This window comes from Capra hircus, chromosome 1 (genome assembly GCF_001704415.2).
Source record: "Capra hircus breed San Clemente chromosome 1, ASM170441v1, whole genome shotgun sequence".
Lineage (NCBI taxonomy): Eukaryota > Metazoa > Chordata > Mammalia > Artiodactyla > Bovidae > Capra > Capra hircus.
The window spans coordinates 55,692,610-55,707,910 of record NC_030808.1 but is presented as its reverse complement, the minus strand read 5'-3'; the positions used below and the strand labels follow the sequence as shown (position 1 = coordinate 55,707,910).

General features: G+C 42.7%; 1 protein-coding gene across 2 annotated transcripts in view; it reads right to left on the bottom strand.

The window, feature by feature from the left end:
• The window catches only part of NECTIN3 (nectin cell adhesion molecule 3), a 121,666-nt gene extending 114,147 nt beyond the window's left edge, over positions 1-7,519 (bottom strand). For both annotated transcript variants that reach the window (XM_018064281.1, XM_018064224.1), the window contains exon 1: positions 7,203-7,519. In XM_018064281.1, coding sequence (XP_017919770.1) covers positions 7,203-7,362 — 160 coding nt within the window. In that variant the 5' untranslated portion in view covers positions 7,363-7,519. The remainder of the gene's footprint in view (positions 1-7,202) is intronic.

Below are 15,301 nucleotides of genomic sequence, written 5' to 3'. Positions count from 1 at the left end.
TGACTTCTGAATACATGAAATACAGTTTATCCAAATAACAATCTGTAAGTGTATAGTACACATCATCAGATTTCAAAGACTTACTACAAAAGAAAAAAAAAATGTAAAATATCTCAATTTTAAAATATCAACTGCACGCTAAATAACATTTTGGTTATACTGTGTTAAATAAAATATGTTAATTTCACATGTTCCTTTCATTATTTTTTTAATGTGGCATTAGGATAACTTATATCTATATATATAGTTCACAGATCTCTATTGGGACACTGATGGTTTAAACTAAATTTTATTTTGTTGTTAAGCTCTTGCTATAAAGAAATCTGAGCACCCACTGCGTAATTAGCATATGAGATACAATAATAAAATAATGACCACATCTGGTCAAATCACATATAAAAATGCTATAATAAATAGTACTCATCAAGGGAAGAAACAATCAAACGAATATGTCTCTTAAACTACAAATGCCCCAATCACCAGGCTCCACTCTCCACCGACTTGCAAAATTCTTGATCCAGTTAGTCCACAGTGGGGCCTGGGATGTTGTTTCGAGAAAGATTTCCTAGTAACTAGTATTTGAACCTATCAACACACTGTACTTTGGCTGACCTTGGGTAGCTGAGAATAGTGATTTATAGATATACCCTCCTCCTTTTCAAAAGTTTTACTTCTGAAGAAATCTAACAGCTTAAAGTAAAGCACCTCTACTGGGACAATAGCCAACCTATTAAAAAAAAAAAACAACTACTAAACTATTAACTTCCTTTTAAAGGAAACCAAACAAAGTAAAATATATATATATATATATATATATATATATATATATTATAACCTCTCCTATCTATAGAGTCACAGTATAATTAATCTCACAGCTACAAAATAATCTTCGGAAATGCTGTCAATTCTTGGTCATTTAAACCAGTTATGAGCTGGTACGTTCTCACATACCATACCTTAAATTCCAGTTTACGGATATCTACTCACAATACCACAGGGTACTTTTTTCCTACTGATCTTAATTAGCAGAATGAATACTAGGCAATTAACAGGGCTGCAAGTAAAATAATCTCCCTGGATGCAATATTAAAGAAAACACGTTAAACTCACAATATAAGTATACAATACAATATCATTTCTGAAACAGCTATAATACCTGCTGCTGCTGCTGCTACTGCTGCTAAGTCACTTCAGTCGTGTTCGACTCTGTGCGACCCAATGGACGGCAGCCCGCCAGGCTCCCCCATCCCTGGGATTCTCCAGGCAAGAACACTGGAGTAGGTTGCCATTTACTTCTCCATATAATACCTGCAGTATAACTGTATCTAGACTTACAGGAGGCAGCCATCACTAAAATTTTAAATTAATGATCTATGCTGTAATAAGTGAGCCATTTAGGAAAAAACCTAAAATTCACCCTTGATAAAGATTCACAACAAATTTTATTTACACAAATAATTAATCTATGTCAGAGCCTAAAACAGAAAATCGTAAGTTTTATAAACTCAAGAAAGGATATGGGTTCAAGATAATTTTAGATAAAAATATAAAAGGTAACCAAAAGTATGACATTAATGGTGCTGAGATTTTTGGATCTGAGTTTCTGACACGCTCATTACTTACTTCAAGGTTCTTTGATTTTAGCCTATATTTACATATAAATAGTCATTCTTAGGGCTTCCCTGATAGATCAGTTGGTAAAGAGTACGCCTGCAATGCAGGATACCCCAGTTCAATTGGGAAGATCCTGGGTTGGGAAGATCCACTGTAGAAGGGATAGGCTACCCACTCCAATACTCTTGGGCTTCCCTTGTGGCTCAGCTGGTAAAGAATCCACCTACAATCCTTGGGCTGGGAAGATTCCCTGGAGAAGGGAAAGGCTACCTCCAGTACTCTCGCCTGGGAAATTCCATGGACTGTATGGTTCATGGGGTTGCAAAGAGTAGGACATGACTGAGAGCCTTTCACTTCACTTCACTTCGGCTATTATTAATTAAACGCTACATCTTTCACAAATCATGTGTTCAGTATTGCCAATTTTATGAGGACTTTAGTAGAGTATAGAATATGCCGTGCTACTGCTACTGCTAAGTCACTTCAGTTGTGTCCGACTCTGTGTGACCCCACAGATGGCAGCCCACCAGGCTCCCCCGTCCCTGGGATTCTCCAGGCAAGAACACTGGAGTGGGTTGCCATTTCCTTCTCCAATGCATGAAAGTGAAAAGTGAAAGTGGAGTCGCTTAGTCATGTCTGACTCTTCGTGACCCCATGGACCGCAGCCCACCGGGCTCCTCTGCCCATGGGATTTTCCAGGCAAGAGTACTGGAGTGGGATGCCATTGCCTTCTCCGAGAATATGCCATAGGAATATGTTATTTACTCACTAATTTTTTAAGGGGTAAGCAACAGAATACCAAAATACTCCTTTTTAACAAGGGTATCATGGCCAGCTTCACTTCAATCACTTTCAAATAATAGGCAATAAGCCATAAGTTTTGTTCCTTAACTATACAGATGCAAAATGTACCTCAGAGTTGCTGAATCACATATATATATATACATATTTTCTTTTACACACACATATATACGCATAAGTGACATAAACAAGGTAAAACAGTAAATACACCCACACCCACAAATATATTATTGACCAGCTTTTCCCAATTCCTATTTTGGACACTATAGCTAAATGCAAAATTTGCTCTTTTTTGCTTCCTTTTAAATTTGGGCCACTTTGCCATTATATCCGTCTTAGAAGCAGGAAAATTGATATGGGCAATATGTATTGTAGGCTCCAACCTGATACTACCAGTAACTTGCTAAAGTAGAAATGAAATTACAACTCTATTCTTCAACTGCACATTTTCGACTCTACACTTTTCAATACAACCACTAACATTCTAAGTGACCACACAGAACCGCCAAGTCCTAAAACACATTCTACATCATTATGGGACCATCCAACTAGATTCCATACAATTACACAGCTGGGTTAATTTCACTACATCCCAACATTCTGAAAACTGGTCTGTATACTTATCCGAGGTAAATTTAACAAACACTTCAAGAGCACTGACTGGGCTATACACTCAAAATAAAGATGAAAGTAAAAAAAACGCAAGTCAATCAAGTTGAAAACCCAGTTATTCAAGTCATCAGAGTAAAATTTAAGAATGACAAATACCATGTTGGTTGGTTTGTCTTTGTTGTTTAGTAGCTAAGCTGTGTCCAACTCTTGTGCCACCTCGTGGACTATAGCCCACCAGGCTCCGCTGTTCATGGGATTTCCCAGGCAAGAATACTGACCTGGGTTGCCATTTACTACTTCTCTAGGGGATCTTCCCAACCCAGGGATCGAACTCAAGTCTCCTGCATTGTCAGGCAGATTCTTCACCACTGAGCCACCAAGGAAGCCCCTAATAATATGAAATAAAATAAATGCTAAAATTTGAATGTATATTCCATGCATTCTGCTATTTTATTTTCTTTCATTTAATCCTCACAAGAACTCTATAAGCAAGTTGATATTACCCTTTTTTGAAAAGATGAAAAAACTTAAGTTTACTGAGGTTAAATAACTTGCCAGTGATTCACACAGCTGGTAAGTGACAATCTTTTTTCAGATTCAAACTGCCTATTTAGTATCTTAACCATAAAGTGCAGAAAGCAAACATACCACCTACCACAATGACCTATCTCAATAAGAAAATCTGACTCAATTGATTTTTTCTTAGGTAACTTTTTTTTTCTCAGTTTACACTAATATCTCTACATAGTTGGTTAGGTTCCTCTTCCGGGTAACCGACAGTACCTCATGCATAAATCTATCATAAACACCAAGCTGTCCTATATGAAAGTCGCTCAGTTGTGTCTGACTCTTTGTGACCCCATGGGCTGTAGCCTGCCAGGTTCCTCTGTCCATGGATTTCTCCAGGGAAGGATACTGGAGTGGGTAGCAGTTCCCTTCTCCAGGGGATCTTCCCAACCCAGGGATCGAGCCCAGGTCTTCTGCACTGCACATGGATTCTTTACCATCTGAGCTATCAGGGAAGCCCTACAACCACCTATTTACTTTTTACGTTACGTCTATTATACTGCTGTAAGCTCCTTGAAGCCAGGGCTCTGCCTTATTCAGTGTCCTCAAGTATCTAACAAGTGCCATGAATAAAGAAATTTCTGAAAGTGCTATTAAATGTTCCATCATCATAATAGATTTTTTCTTCTATAACCTTCTAAATATCCATTTAAGATAAAACCTTGTTGAAAATGGGAAGAGCTGGAACTTAGGTCAGTAGTCTATCTTCTCTCTCATTGATACCATATCCCTACTAATATTCTCTGTTCCTCAAGAAATATATTGGAAGGGAAACTAAGATAAATCTCATCACATATTAGTTGATCATTGGCACCATAAAGAAATATGGACTTCCAGATTTAACTAAATCAGGTTTATCAAGTCAGAAAATGTTGAAAATCTAGTCCTCTTAACCTTTACACCTATGATCTATGGGGCTTAATACACATACATATACACACACAAACTAACCACAATAAGTGAGAATTTCAGTTCTTCAAATAGGACAGATAATGTACACCCTTCAAAAGAGCAAATCTGATTACTTTCTATAGTTTTCAGAATACCATGTCTACTAGTTTGAGGGTTTTTTTAATAGCCATAAAATCAGCATGACATAGAAATGATATTGTGCTAATAGAGGATACTCCAAGAGTTTAGCATAGTTAAGGCCATGCTATATGTAACCAGAATATCAAAAATAGCAGCAAAAAGAAAAAAATAGTCTGTATGTGGTAAAAATAAGTAAAGCATTCTAATTAACAAATCATCATATAGTCATCTCTTTAAAGCCTAAAAATCTTCTCATTTCTAACACCTTCCAAAGCACTGTAACTCAACTATACTTCAATGAAATTATATAAGTAAATAAAACTAAACTCAAACATCAGTACATGCCAAAGCTTGTAAGTAGTACTATGAATGTTAGATCAATGCACAGGTTACAAGCAGAAATTTCCGTTTCCATACTTAGTATCCATAAATCAGGACAACAGTGCCCTATTCAAAGACTTTATTCTAAAATAAAGGTTGACAGAAAAAACCTGTCATAAGGGTTCACAAATTAGGGTGTTATAACACTATAAGCCAAAAAAAGGAAGCTCTTTAAATGAGCAGTGCACAGTAATACAAAGCTAGTGTCTGTCTCTACAACTACAAGCAGAGATGACTCTTAAAAACTTCAATTTACACCTCTCTAAATCACAGTCCTTTGGGCTATACTACTTGGATTTTCAGGACTCTAAAATATCAAGCACATTATGGAAGATTTTTAAATTCTTTTCTTCTTTCATGTGAATTCCAATATATTTCTTCAAAAAGTAAATGACACTTTACTTTCACAATAACTATGAAATTATTACCCAAATTTAATTTTCCTTGTATTACCTGTACATATTACCTTGCTTCAGTCTTCTAGGGGGCTTTGCTTAGCTAGATAAACCTTTACTGGAGGTACAAATATTCTTAGTCTTTAACACAATCTGTATCAGAATAGTAAACTGTTAACATCCTCCTCGCATTTCCTCCCACCCAAATGTATTCCACAATACTCCTTAATGCAAAAGAACAGTACACAAAATTCAATCCAGAACCTTGCATCAATATAAAGAAGTAACAGCATTAAGAATTGTGTCCTGAAACCAAACATCTGGGGAGTGGCACTACAGAAACAATGTAGATTAGATAACATGCCATTTGTCATACTATACTCTGTAAACCAGAAACTGTCATTACAGTGCTTTAAACGTGACAGTGATTTGGTGGTGGAAATTCTCAGCCTATAAGGGACACTCAATCTCTTGAAAACTTTGCCTTCCTCATAACCAGCTACCCCGACACACCTACACGGTACAGGGGTATAGGACTCTCTTCTAAATCACACCATCCAAGAAAACTGCACACATCTCTTCTTGTAGTAAATACTGGTAAAACTTCCTGGTTTCTTTTAAGATTTCATTAAATGCTGACATCCAACAGCAGATTTATGTACTAGAAAAACGTCTCAGGTAAAACACGCTTTGAGCAAGCCTAAGTTTTCCTCTCCACTTTCCTCTAAGTGGGAGTCGTCGAATGAATAACGTCTTGCTGTGTTCCAGTATTACCAAAAGACAGAGCTAGTCCCGAGAGCTAGACCGGTGGCCTTAGTCTCCCAAATCGCCGCATTCCATTAAGGATCACTTAAGTCCACGTCTCTCGCACGAAACGGAGATATTTATTTAAAGACACTCTTAACAAGTAGTCTTCTAGTCTCCGATGCCTAGGAAGTAAACTTACAATGAGACCACCTCCCAAATGTGACAAAACTGTAACAGAACATATGGGAAGAACGGCAGGGAAGAGGCGCGGGGCTTATTTTGACCAGAACAGACCGGCCAATGCAGTCAGGTATTTTACATATAAATCAAAGTCCTGAAGACAAACTGGCTCAGCTAAAATAAACGTGGACAGTGAGACAGACGCCCCACAAACTGGAAGGCTGCGACAGGCTCAATGCAAAGCGATCCAGAGGCTGCCAGGGCAGAAAGGGGCCGGAGGATCGAAGAAAACTGTAGGGGATGCTGCAGGGTGGGTTAACATGGTGCCTTCTCCAGGGTGGAAGGAGAAGCGGGGTGGGAACCCAAAGGCTTCATTCCGCGGTCGGTTCTTGTGTTTCTAAAGGTATCCAGGCTCACAGCTCAAGTTTCACCCGGGAAAAAATTAAGCGGCAAACGACCATCCCATCACCTTAGCGCCAGCACGAAAGTCCGTGCTCTCGGCTTCCTCCGCGAATCAGCGAGCAAGTAACGGTCCCGAGAGCAAAACCGAGGGACCCCGGTAGCACCGAGCACTAGGCGTCCGGACAGACCACACCGCAGCCAAACCCCGACCCGCAGCGTGGCGAGCCGCGCGGCCGCGGGGGAGGGGACCGGGCAGTCGGCGCCTCACTCGCCGGCCCCGGCCCTTCCCCGGCCTCGCCCCGGGCGCGGCGAAAAGTTTCCAGCCAAAGTCCACGGCACCCGTTCGCGCAGCCAACCGCCGAACACAACCGCCCTCCGCACGAGAAAACGGCCCGCGCCGGCCCGGCCGCGGCACAGGGACACTCGGTCGCGCCTCCCCTCAGCCCGCGCCGACAGCCGAGGTTCACCTACCACAGAGCCAGGAGAAGAACAGCAGCGGAAAAAGCAGCAGCAGCAGCGGCGGTGGCGTCGGGGGCGGCAGCAGGAGCCCGGCCCCGGGGGGAGAAGCGGAGGAAAGTTGTGCTTTGCCGCCTCCGGGACACAGTGGAGCCGGCCCCGGGGTCCGCGCCATCCCCCACCCTCCCCCCGGCCCGCTCGCTCTCCCGCCGCCCGGCTCCCCCGGCCCCGGCGCCTCCGGCTCTGGGCGGCGGCGGCGGCAGTGGCCGCGGCGGAAGGTCCAGTGCGCGCGTCCCTAACTCCCAGTTCTTGAGCCGTCGCCGCCGGCTGACACTCAGTCGAGCGCTCGCGGCTGCTTCGACTCCGCCGTCGCCGACGCCACTGCCGAGGCTGAGGCGGGAGCCGCCCGCCACCACCGCCGCCGCCACTCCCCTCCCCCCCACCCCGGCACCCGCCCACTTCGAACTCCTGGGAACTCGGAACGCACCACCCCGCCCCGCGCGGGAGGGGGAGAGGAAGCCGGACCCTCAGAGCAGGAGCAGGGACTCGCCCGCCCAACCCGCGCAACTCGCGCTCCCGTCTGATCCCAAAGTGCGAGCCGCGACTCCTCCCACCCCGCCCTCCTACACTCGCTCCACCCCTTTCAAAAAAAAAAAAAACACCCAAATCTCTTTTCTCCTCGATGATAACGGGGTTTCTCCCAAAGCAGGGCTTTAAGGAGGACAGGAAAATCTGGAATAGGTTAGTAGGCCCCGCCCCTCGCGTTCCTGCCTTGCCCCCCCTTCCCAGCCTTTCCAATGGTCTCGCCCACTCCGCCCTTCGCGGGTCCACCGCGGCCCCAGCTCGGATAGAGGCGGAGGGCGGTGGGACGGTCGTGCTCGCGGTTCAGCTAGCCCGGGCGGCTTTCTCCCTCTGGCGGGGACCTGGCGGAGAGAGGGGGTGGGGAGAGGAAGGCACGATGGGGCTGCCCTTCCGTTGCCCCGGCTAAAGGTTCCAGTCTGGGAAGCTGGACGTATTCTGCGAGACTAGTCATCTCCCTCCTCGCCGGGGCCTGGAAGGAGAGACTTTCTCCCTCCTGCTTCCCGGGACAGCTGAGCTCTCCGAATCCCTCCTTTCTTCCCAGCCCCACTTCCCCCTTAGCCCGCCGAGGCACGTTTGCACAGGCGTTTTTCTTGCCCCCTTCTCTCGGAGGGCAGTTTGGTGAAAGGGTCAACGGAGCCGGGCAAGGAGAGGAGCCCCAGAAGGTCTTTTCTCGCTCTCGTTTCTCTGGCCGCCCGGCTGTCTGCTGTCTTCGCCGGGCGACTGGCAACAGGAGGCCGTGAATTTCCCTGATCGGAGCGCCTGTAGTGCGGTGGTGTTTTTCTTTGGTTTTGTTTCATTTGCATGTTCGCACATGTGATTTTATTTTCGTTGTCTGTTTTCCTATGAACTGAACGCGGAACAGTGACCTCGGGAAATATTAAATATTTGCCCGTAAAAGGAGCGTCTATGATCCTCCGCGACCTTCCTTCACCCCGGTGGCTGCGCACCCTGCCCTCTTCATTTGCCCGCCACGCACTGCCCTGGTGGCTTAACCTTGGAGCCACGGCCACCGGCGGTTCTGCGGGGATGGTGGACAGTTTCCACTGTCCCGAGGGGGGCTGGAGGCGGAGGACACACATCCTCAATCCTGACACCATTAATTTTATGTTGGTCCTGCCATCGCCACCAGATAGCCACATATGTGCTCCAATAAGAATAAAGTCAGAAAAGGATTTGGCCGCCTGTCGCAGCTAAACTAATGATTATCTCGCCAAGATCACGCTGTCCTCCGCCTTCAGTCACTAGGGCTCCCCGACCTCCACCCACTGACTTAACGTTTTACTCACCTCCAAGACTACACGCAGTTCCACCCACTGCCCACCGCTCTTTTTTTTCTTTCTTAACTTCCGCCTCCCATCCTGTCTTCCAGCGCTCGGTTTAAAGACCTCTTTTCCTCCACCCCCTTATCTCGCTCCCTCTCCATTCCTGTTTGCCTCTGTCGTCCCCTGGAAGCCCGTCTCCTGCAACCACTCCTTTCCATCACCTAATCTCAGAATGGACTTAAGAATAAACCCTATCTTGCCTCGCTCCAGGAGATGCCCTGATGATGATCATAACTGACTAAATGTAGCTATTGTGACATTCCTCAGCTGTGCTGACACCACCGTTTCCCTTGAGAAAAAATTCCCCCCATTTTCACATTCCCTAAACCTAATTTCACAGTTAAATTTAGACAGAGCCCACTGCGCCATGACTAGCTAATTATGTTTAGATGGCACTTTAACACGTTGTTGATACTCAGTTAAATGTTAAACAGCCAGAATTTTAATGCTACTAGCCAATGTTAAACAGCCAGAATTTTAATGCTACTAGCCAATTCATTCCCCTAGTCTTTCCCTGATAGTTCCAGTCTCCAGATAAAAAGTAATTTGGCCAAGATTTGAAAACGTGCCAAAGACTTAATGTGGGGGCCATCATGCAATTGCTACAGAGCCCATGAGGGATTAGGCGGTTTAGTGCTTCTCAAAGGGATGATACGGAGCTTTAAAGAATATATTTCCTCCGTATTTTGAGAATTGGATTAGTATGCTATGATTATATTCTCCTCTGACCTAAAGTGAAGGGAGCATGGAAGACTAGTATTTTATAAATGTAATATAAAATTGAAAAGAGCACCATGCTGGTGTTTTATGTGCATACATGCATTGTGTTTTAATAATAGGTGTTTGTTTTAATACACCAGCTTCAGCCAGAGATGTCAAAGCAAGAAAGGTTACAATTACTGTTATACCTCCTTGACAGCCAGAGGAACCTAGGCACGAAGTTTGCAAACTCTACAAGCCAGATGTGGTGGTCTTACCACCAGAATCATGTTCTTGCCTTCTAGTAGACACCACTGACCTCCAAAGATTTCTTTTAAAAAGTAGAAAACAAGTTGACTAATTCAAACTTCTACTTTCGACATATCCAGTCTCAAACACATTCCTCTCAAATAAAGACATACCCACCTTAAGTTTTCCTGTAGGAAATTATTACCATCTACAGAAAAAGATTTTGCATTACATGGTACTCTTTTCAAGGACCAGAATTACTGTTATTTTTCTTAAAGCCTTTAACATAAGAATATAACTGGGTTATAAAATTTTCAGATGTCTAAGTTTACAGGTAAGTTCATTTTTATTGTTTGAGTAGCAAACTAATTAAAGGAATACTTAATCATAGTTAGTACTGACATCTCTGGTACCACTGAATCCAAAGTATTCATGTATTTTCCAAGAAAAAAAAATTATCTGAACAAAATGCAACGTGATTCTAATGCCAACAGTGATTTCATTGTTTTGGATTAAGAGCACTGATAGTATCCATCCCGTTTTCTGCCTAAAAGACTGTTGGCCAATTATCAAGGCTCATTAACTCTTAATTAAAGAATGAAGTTTGACAAAGACATCAAAGATATCTTATGTACAGTTTGGATGTTTTACATTTACTCAGATCATCCAAAGAAAAAGTTTGAGGCTAGAATTTCATACCTGACTCTGAAAGAGGAAATATTTTTTTAGTACAGGTAGGGTATTATGTACATACCTCAGCTAGTTCTTTTACCATCAGCAATTTTTTAATAACCTGCTGCATGAAGAAGTATAGCATTTCCCTCAGTGGAAGCGATGAGCAATGCTTTGTGGAATGTTTGAATTGGTACTATATTTGACAGTAAGTTGATGTTACCCAGCTTCATCTATAGCAGAACTATGCAAATAGTTAAAGTGCAAATCCATTAAAAAAAAGTCCACCCATTTTTATCAGATACAGCCATTCCCTACTGAAAAGATCTTCAACCATATATTCACACTGCTTCCTTCCTCTGATTTCTTTTGGGTTTTTACTCCAATTGCACTCTGTCATTAAGATCTTCCATGACCACCCCATATGAAAGAGCTGCCCCCACCTCCAATCCCTATTCCCCACCACACACACACACACACACACACACACAACTTGCTTTATTATCTCCATTGCACTCACCATCAGACACATTGTATTTTTATGTGTTATCTTTTTTCTATTCATTAGAATGACAGTTCCACAAGAGTGGGCAGAAACCTATTTATTTTTTCACTGTTGAAACTCAACCACCTTGAAAAATATCTGCCATATAGCTCTCAGATTGGATGATTGAATGATGTCTATAGTGACAAGCTTACTCAAGTGTATGTCTAATGGCAGACAGACCCAGCAGAAGAATATTAATTTCTTAAGGTCTTGAGTATATGACCATGTTGAGTTTTTCAAGCTGCAAGATGGTTGGTTACTTTAACTGACCATGGCTTGCTGCTGCTGCTGTTAAGCTGCTTCAGTCGTGTCCGACTCTGTGCGACCCCACAGACTCTGCCGTCCCTGGGATTCACCAGGCAAGAACACTGGAATGGGTTGCCATTTCCTTCTCCAATGCATGAAAGTGAAAAGTGAAAGTGAAGTCGCTCAGTCATTCCCAACTCTTCGCGACCCCATGGACTGCAGCCCACCAGGCTCCTCCGTCCATGGGATTTTCCAGGCAAGAGTACTGGAGTGGGGTGCCACTGCCTTATCCGAGACCATGGCTTAACGCTCTTGATTTAAATTGCTCTTACTGCTACTTAGGGCTTCCCCGATGGCTCCGTGGTAAAGAATTCTCCTGCCAATGCAGGTTTTAATCCCTGGGTCAGGAAGATCCCCTGGAGAAGGAAATGGCAACCCATTCCAGTATTCTTACCTGGGAAACCCCATGGACAGAGGAGCCTATAGTCCATTGGGTAGCTATAGAGTCAGACACAATTTAGCAACTAAACAACAATAGTACTACTTAGTAAGCTATCATATCTCCATCCCATAGTCACACTTAATACTGGAGCTGGGGCAAAGGAGATGGATGTCTACTGGCTTCTTGATAAGTTTTATCAATAGAAGTCACTGGACAGAGGGTGGTAGGTAGGAGCAGGGGAGAAGACATGTATTCCCTTCTGTTTACTTCCTGCTCCTATCAGTATTACCTCAGTAGTAATGGCGCATCAGCCTGTCCTGAGCAGTGGGCTCCAGCCTCCCATTTTTTTTTTTTGGGGAATGAAGATTGTTTTTTTTTTCTCTTCCAGTTTTAGCACTATAGAAGTTTAAAGTATACATCATAATGATTTGACTTACAGATGTTGTGCAGTGATGACCACAATAAGTTTAGTGAAAATCTATCATCTCATATAGGTACAAAATCAAAGAAATAGAAAAAAAGACACTTTTTCCTTGTGATGAGAGCTCTTAGGATTTACTCTCTCAACAGCTTTCATGGATTACATGCAGAAGTACTAATTATGTTAATCATGTTATACATTGTCTCCCTAGTACTTTTTCACCTTTTAACTGGAAATTTGTACTTTTTGACTACCTTCTTCCAACTTCCCCTCCCTCTATGCCTCACCTCTTGTAACCACAAATCTGATTTCTTTTCCTAGGAGCTTGTTTTTTGAAGTGAACTTGACCTATAGCACTAAGTTAGTTCCTGATGTACCACATAATGATTCAATATTTCTTTTTTTTAAATTTTACTTTATTTTACTTTACAATACTGTATTGGTTTTGCCATACATCAACATGAATCCACCATGGGTGTACACGAGTTCCCAATCCTGAACCCCTCTCCCACCTCCCTCCCCATACCATCTCTCTGGGTCATCCCAGTGCACCAGCCCCAAGCATCCTGTATCCTGCATCGAACCTAGACTGGCGATTCGTTTCTTACATGATATTATACATGTTTCAATGCCATTCTCCCAAATCATCCCACCTTCCCCCTCTCCCACAGAATCCCAAAGACTGTTCTATACATCTGTGTCTCCTTTGCTGTCTTGCATACAGGGTTATTGTTACCATCTTTCTAAATTCCATATATATGTGTTAGTATACTGTATTGGTGTTTTTCTTTCTGGCTTACTTCACTCTGTATAATCAGCTCCAGTTTCATCCACCTCATTCGAACTGATTCAAATGTATTCTTTTTAATGGCTGAGTAATACTCCATTGTGTATATGTACTACTGCTTTCTTATTCATTCATCTGCTGATGGACATCTAGGTTGCTTCCATGTCCTGGCTATTATAAACAGTGCTGCAATGAACATTGGAGTACACGTGTCTCTTTCAATTCTGGTTTCCTTGGTGTGTAAGCCCAGCAGTGGGATTGCTGGGTCATAAGGCAGTTCTATTTCCATTTTTTTAAGGAATCTCCACACTATTCTCCATAGTGGCTGTACTAGTTTGCATTCCTACCAACAGTGTAAGAGGGTTCCCTTTTCTCCACATCCTCACCAGCATTTATTGCTTGTAGACTATAAGAAATCATTACAGTACCTCAGAGTTACCCACAAAAGCGAGGCTATGCCCAGTTTTCAAAAGGCCTTGCCCTAAACAATAGGACCTGTCCTCTGAGCTTCTTAGTTCTAATAACCCAGAATTTTCCCTTGGCTTCCCCAGTCTTAAGGTGGTAATAGTTTTCCACACTACATATCTGAATCACCTCAGTGTCCCCCTTTTTGGTGTGGAGCACCCTTTCACCCTCTGCAACAATACCCTGTATTAAATTCTGTAGGCAACATAATGTAGTTTCTGTTTTCCTGATTGAACTATGGTTGATGTTCAGTTTTTCAGTGACTCTTTCCTCAAACCTTCCCTTATAACAGTTATTTTTCTCTAAGTCAAACTGTTTAAAATTATAGAGCCTACCTACATCAATATGTCAATTAATATAAATAAAAGCAATAAGGCAAATGAGCAAAATTTCTTCAATTTCATTGACAAGAATCCAGGTTAAGCAGAGGTGGGTTTGAAATGAGTAATTTTGGAAGTAATTGTGCTGGTGTTTTTGTCATATAAACATATGATTTGATTTTTGCAATTAATGTTCCTGATCTAGATCATGGTGGAAACAAATAGAAATTTCTAATATTAGGTGGTTAAGGAGTATTATTTTACAGAACTTGATTGCCCTTGAGAATCATTATGGAACTAAAAAATAAGAGGATTGTTTGGGAAAGGAAAAATTGGACTTCTCTCCTAAATCTACAATGAAAACATACATTTCACAAAGCTATCTAAAGGTTAATTCTATTTATATTAATAATACATAACTCTTTTGTAGGGGCACTCAGTTCAGTTCAGTTCAGTCGCTCAGTCGTGTCCAACTCTTTGTGACCCCATGAATCGCAGCACGCCAGGCCTCTCTGTCCATCACCATCTCCCGGAGTTCACCCAGACTCACGTCCATCGAGTCAGTGATGCCATCCAGCCATCTCATCCTCTGTCGTCCCCTTCTCCTCCTGCCCCCAATCCCTCCCAGCATCAGAGTCTTTTCCAATGAGTCAACTCTTCACATGAGGTGGCCAAACTACTGGAGCTTCAGCTTTAGCATCATTCCTTCCAAAGAAATCCCAGGGCTGATCTCCTTCAGAATGGACTGGTTGGATCTCCTTACTGTCCAAGGGACTCTCAAGAGTCTTCTCCAACACCAAAGTTCAAAAGTATCAATTCTTCAGCACTCAGCCTTCTTCACAGTCCAACTCTCACATCTATACATGACCACAGGAAAAACCATAGCCTTGACTAGACGGACCTTAGTCGGCAAAGTAATGTCTCTGCTTTTGAATATAATATCTAAGTTGGTCATAACTTTTCTTCCAAGGAATAAGCGTCTTTTAATTTCATGGCTGCAATCACCATCTGCAGTGATTTTGGAGCCCCCAAAAATAAAGTCTGACACTGTTTCTACTGTTTCCCCATCTATTTCCCATGAAGTGATGGGACCAGATGCCATGATCTTCGTTTTCTGAATGTTGAACTTTAAGCCAACTTTTTCACTCTCTTCTTTCACTTTCAACAAGAGGCTTTTTAGTTCCTCTTCACTTTCTGCCATAAGGGTGGTGTCATCTGCATATCTGAGGTTATTGATATTTCTCCCAGCAATCTTGATTCCAGCTTGTGTTTGTTCCAGTCCAGCGCTTCTCATGATGTACTCTGCATGTAAGTTAAATAAGCAGGGTGACAATATACAGCCTTGACGTACTCCTTTTCCTA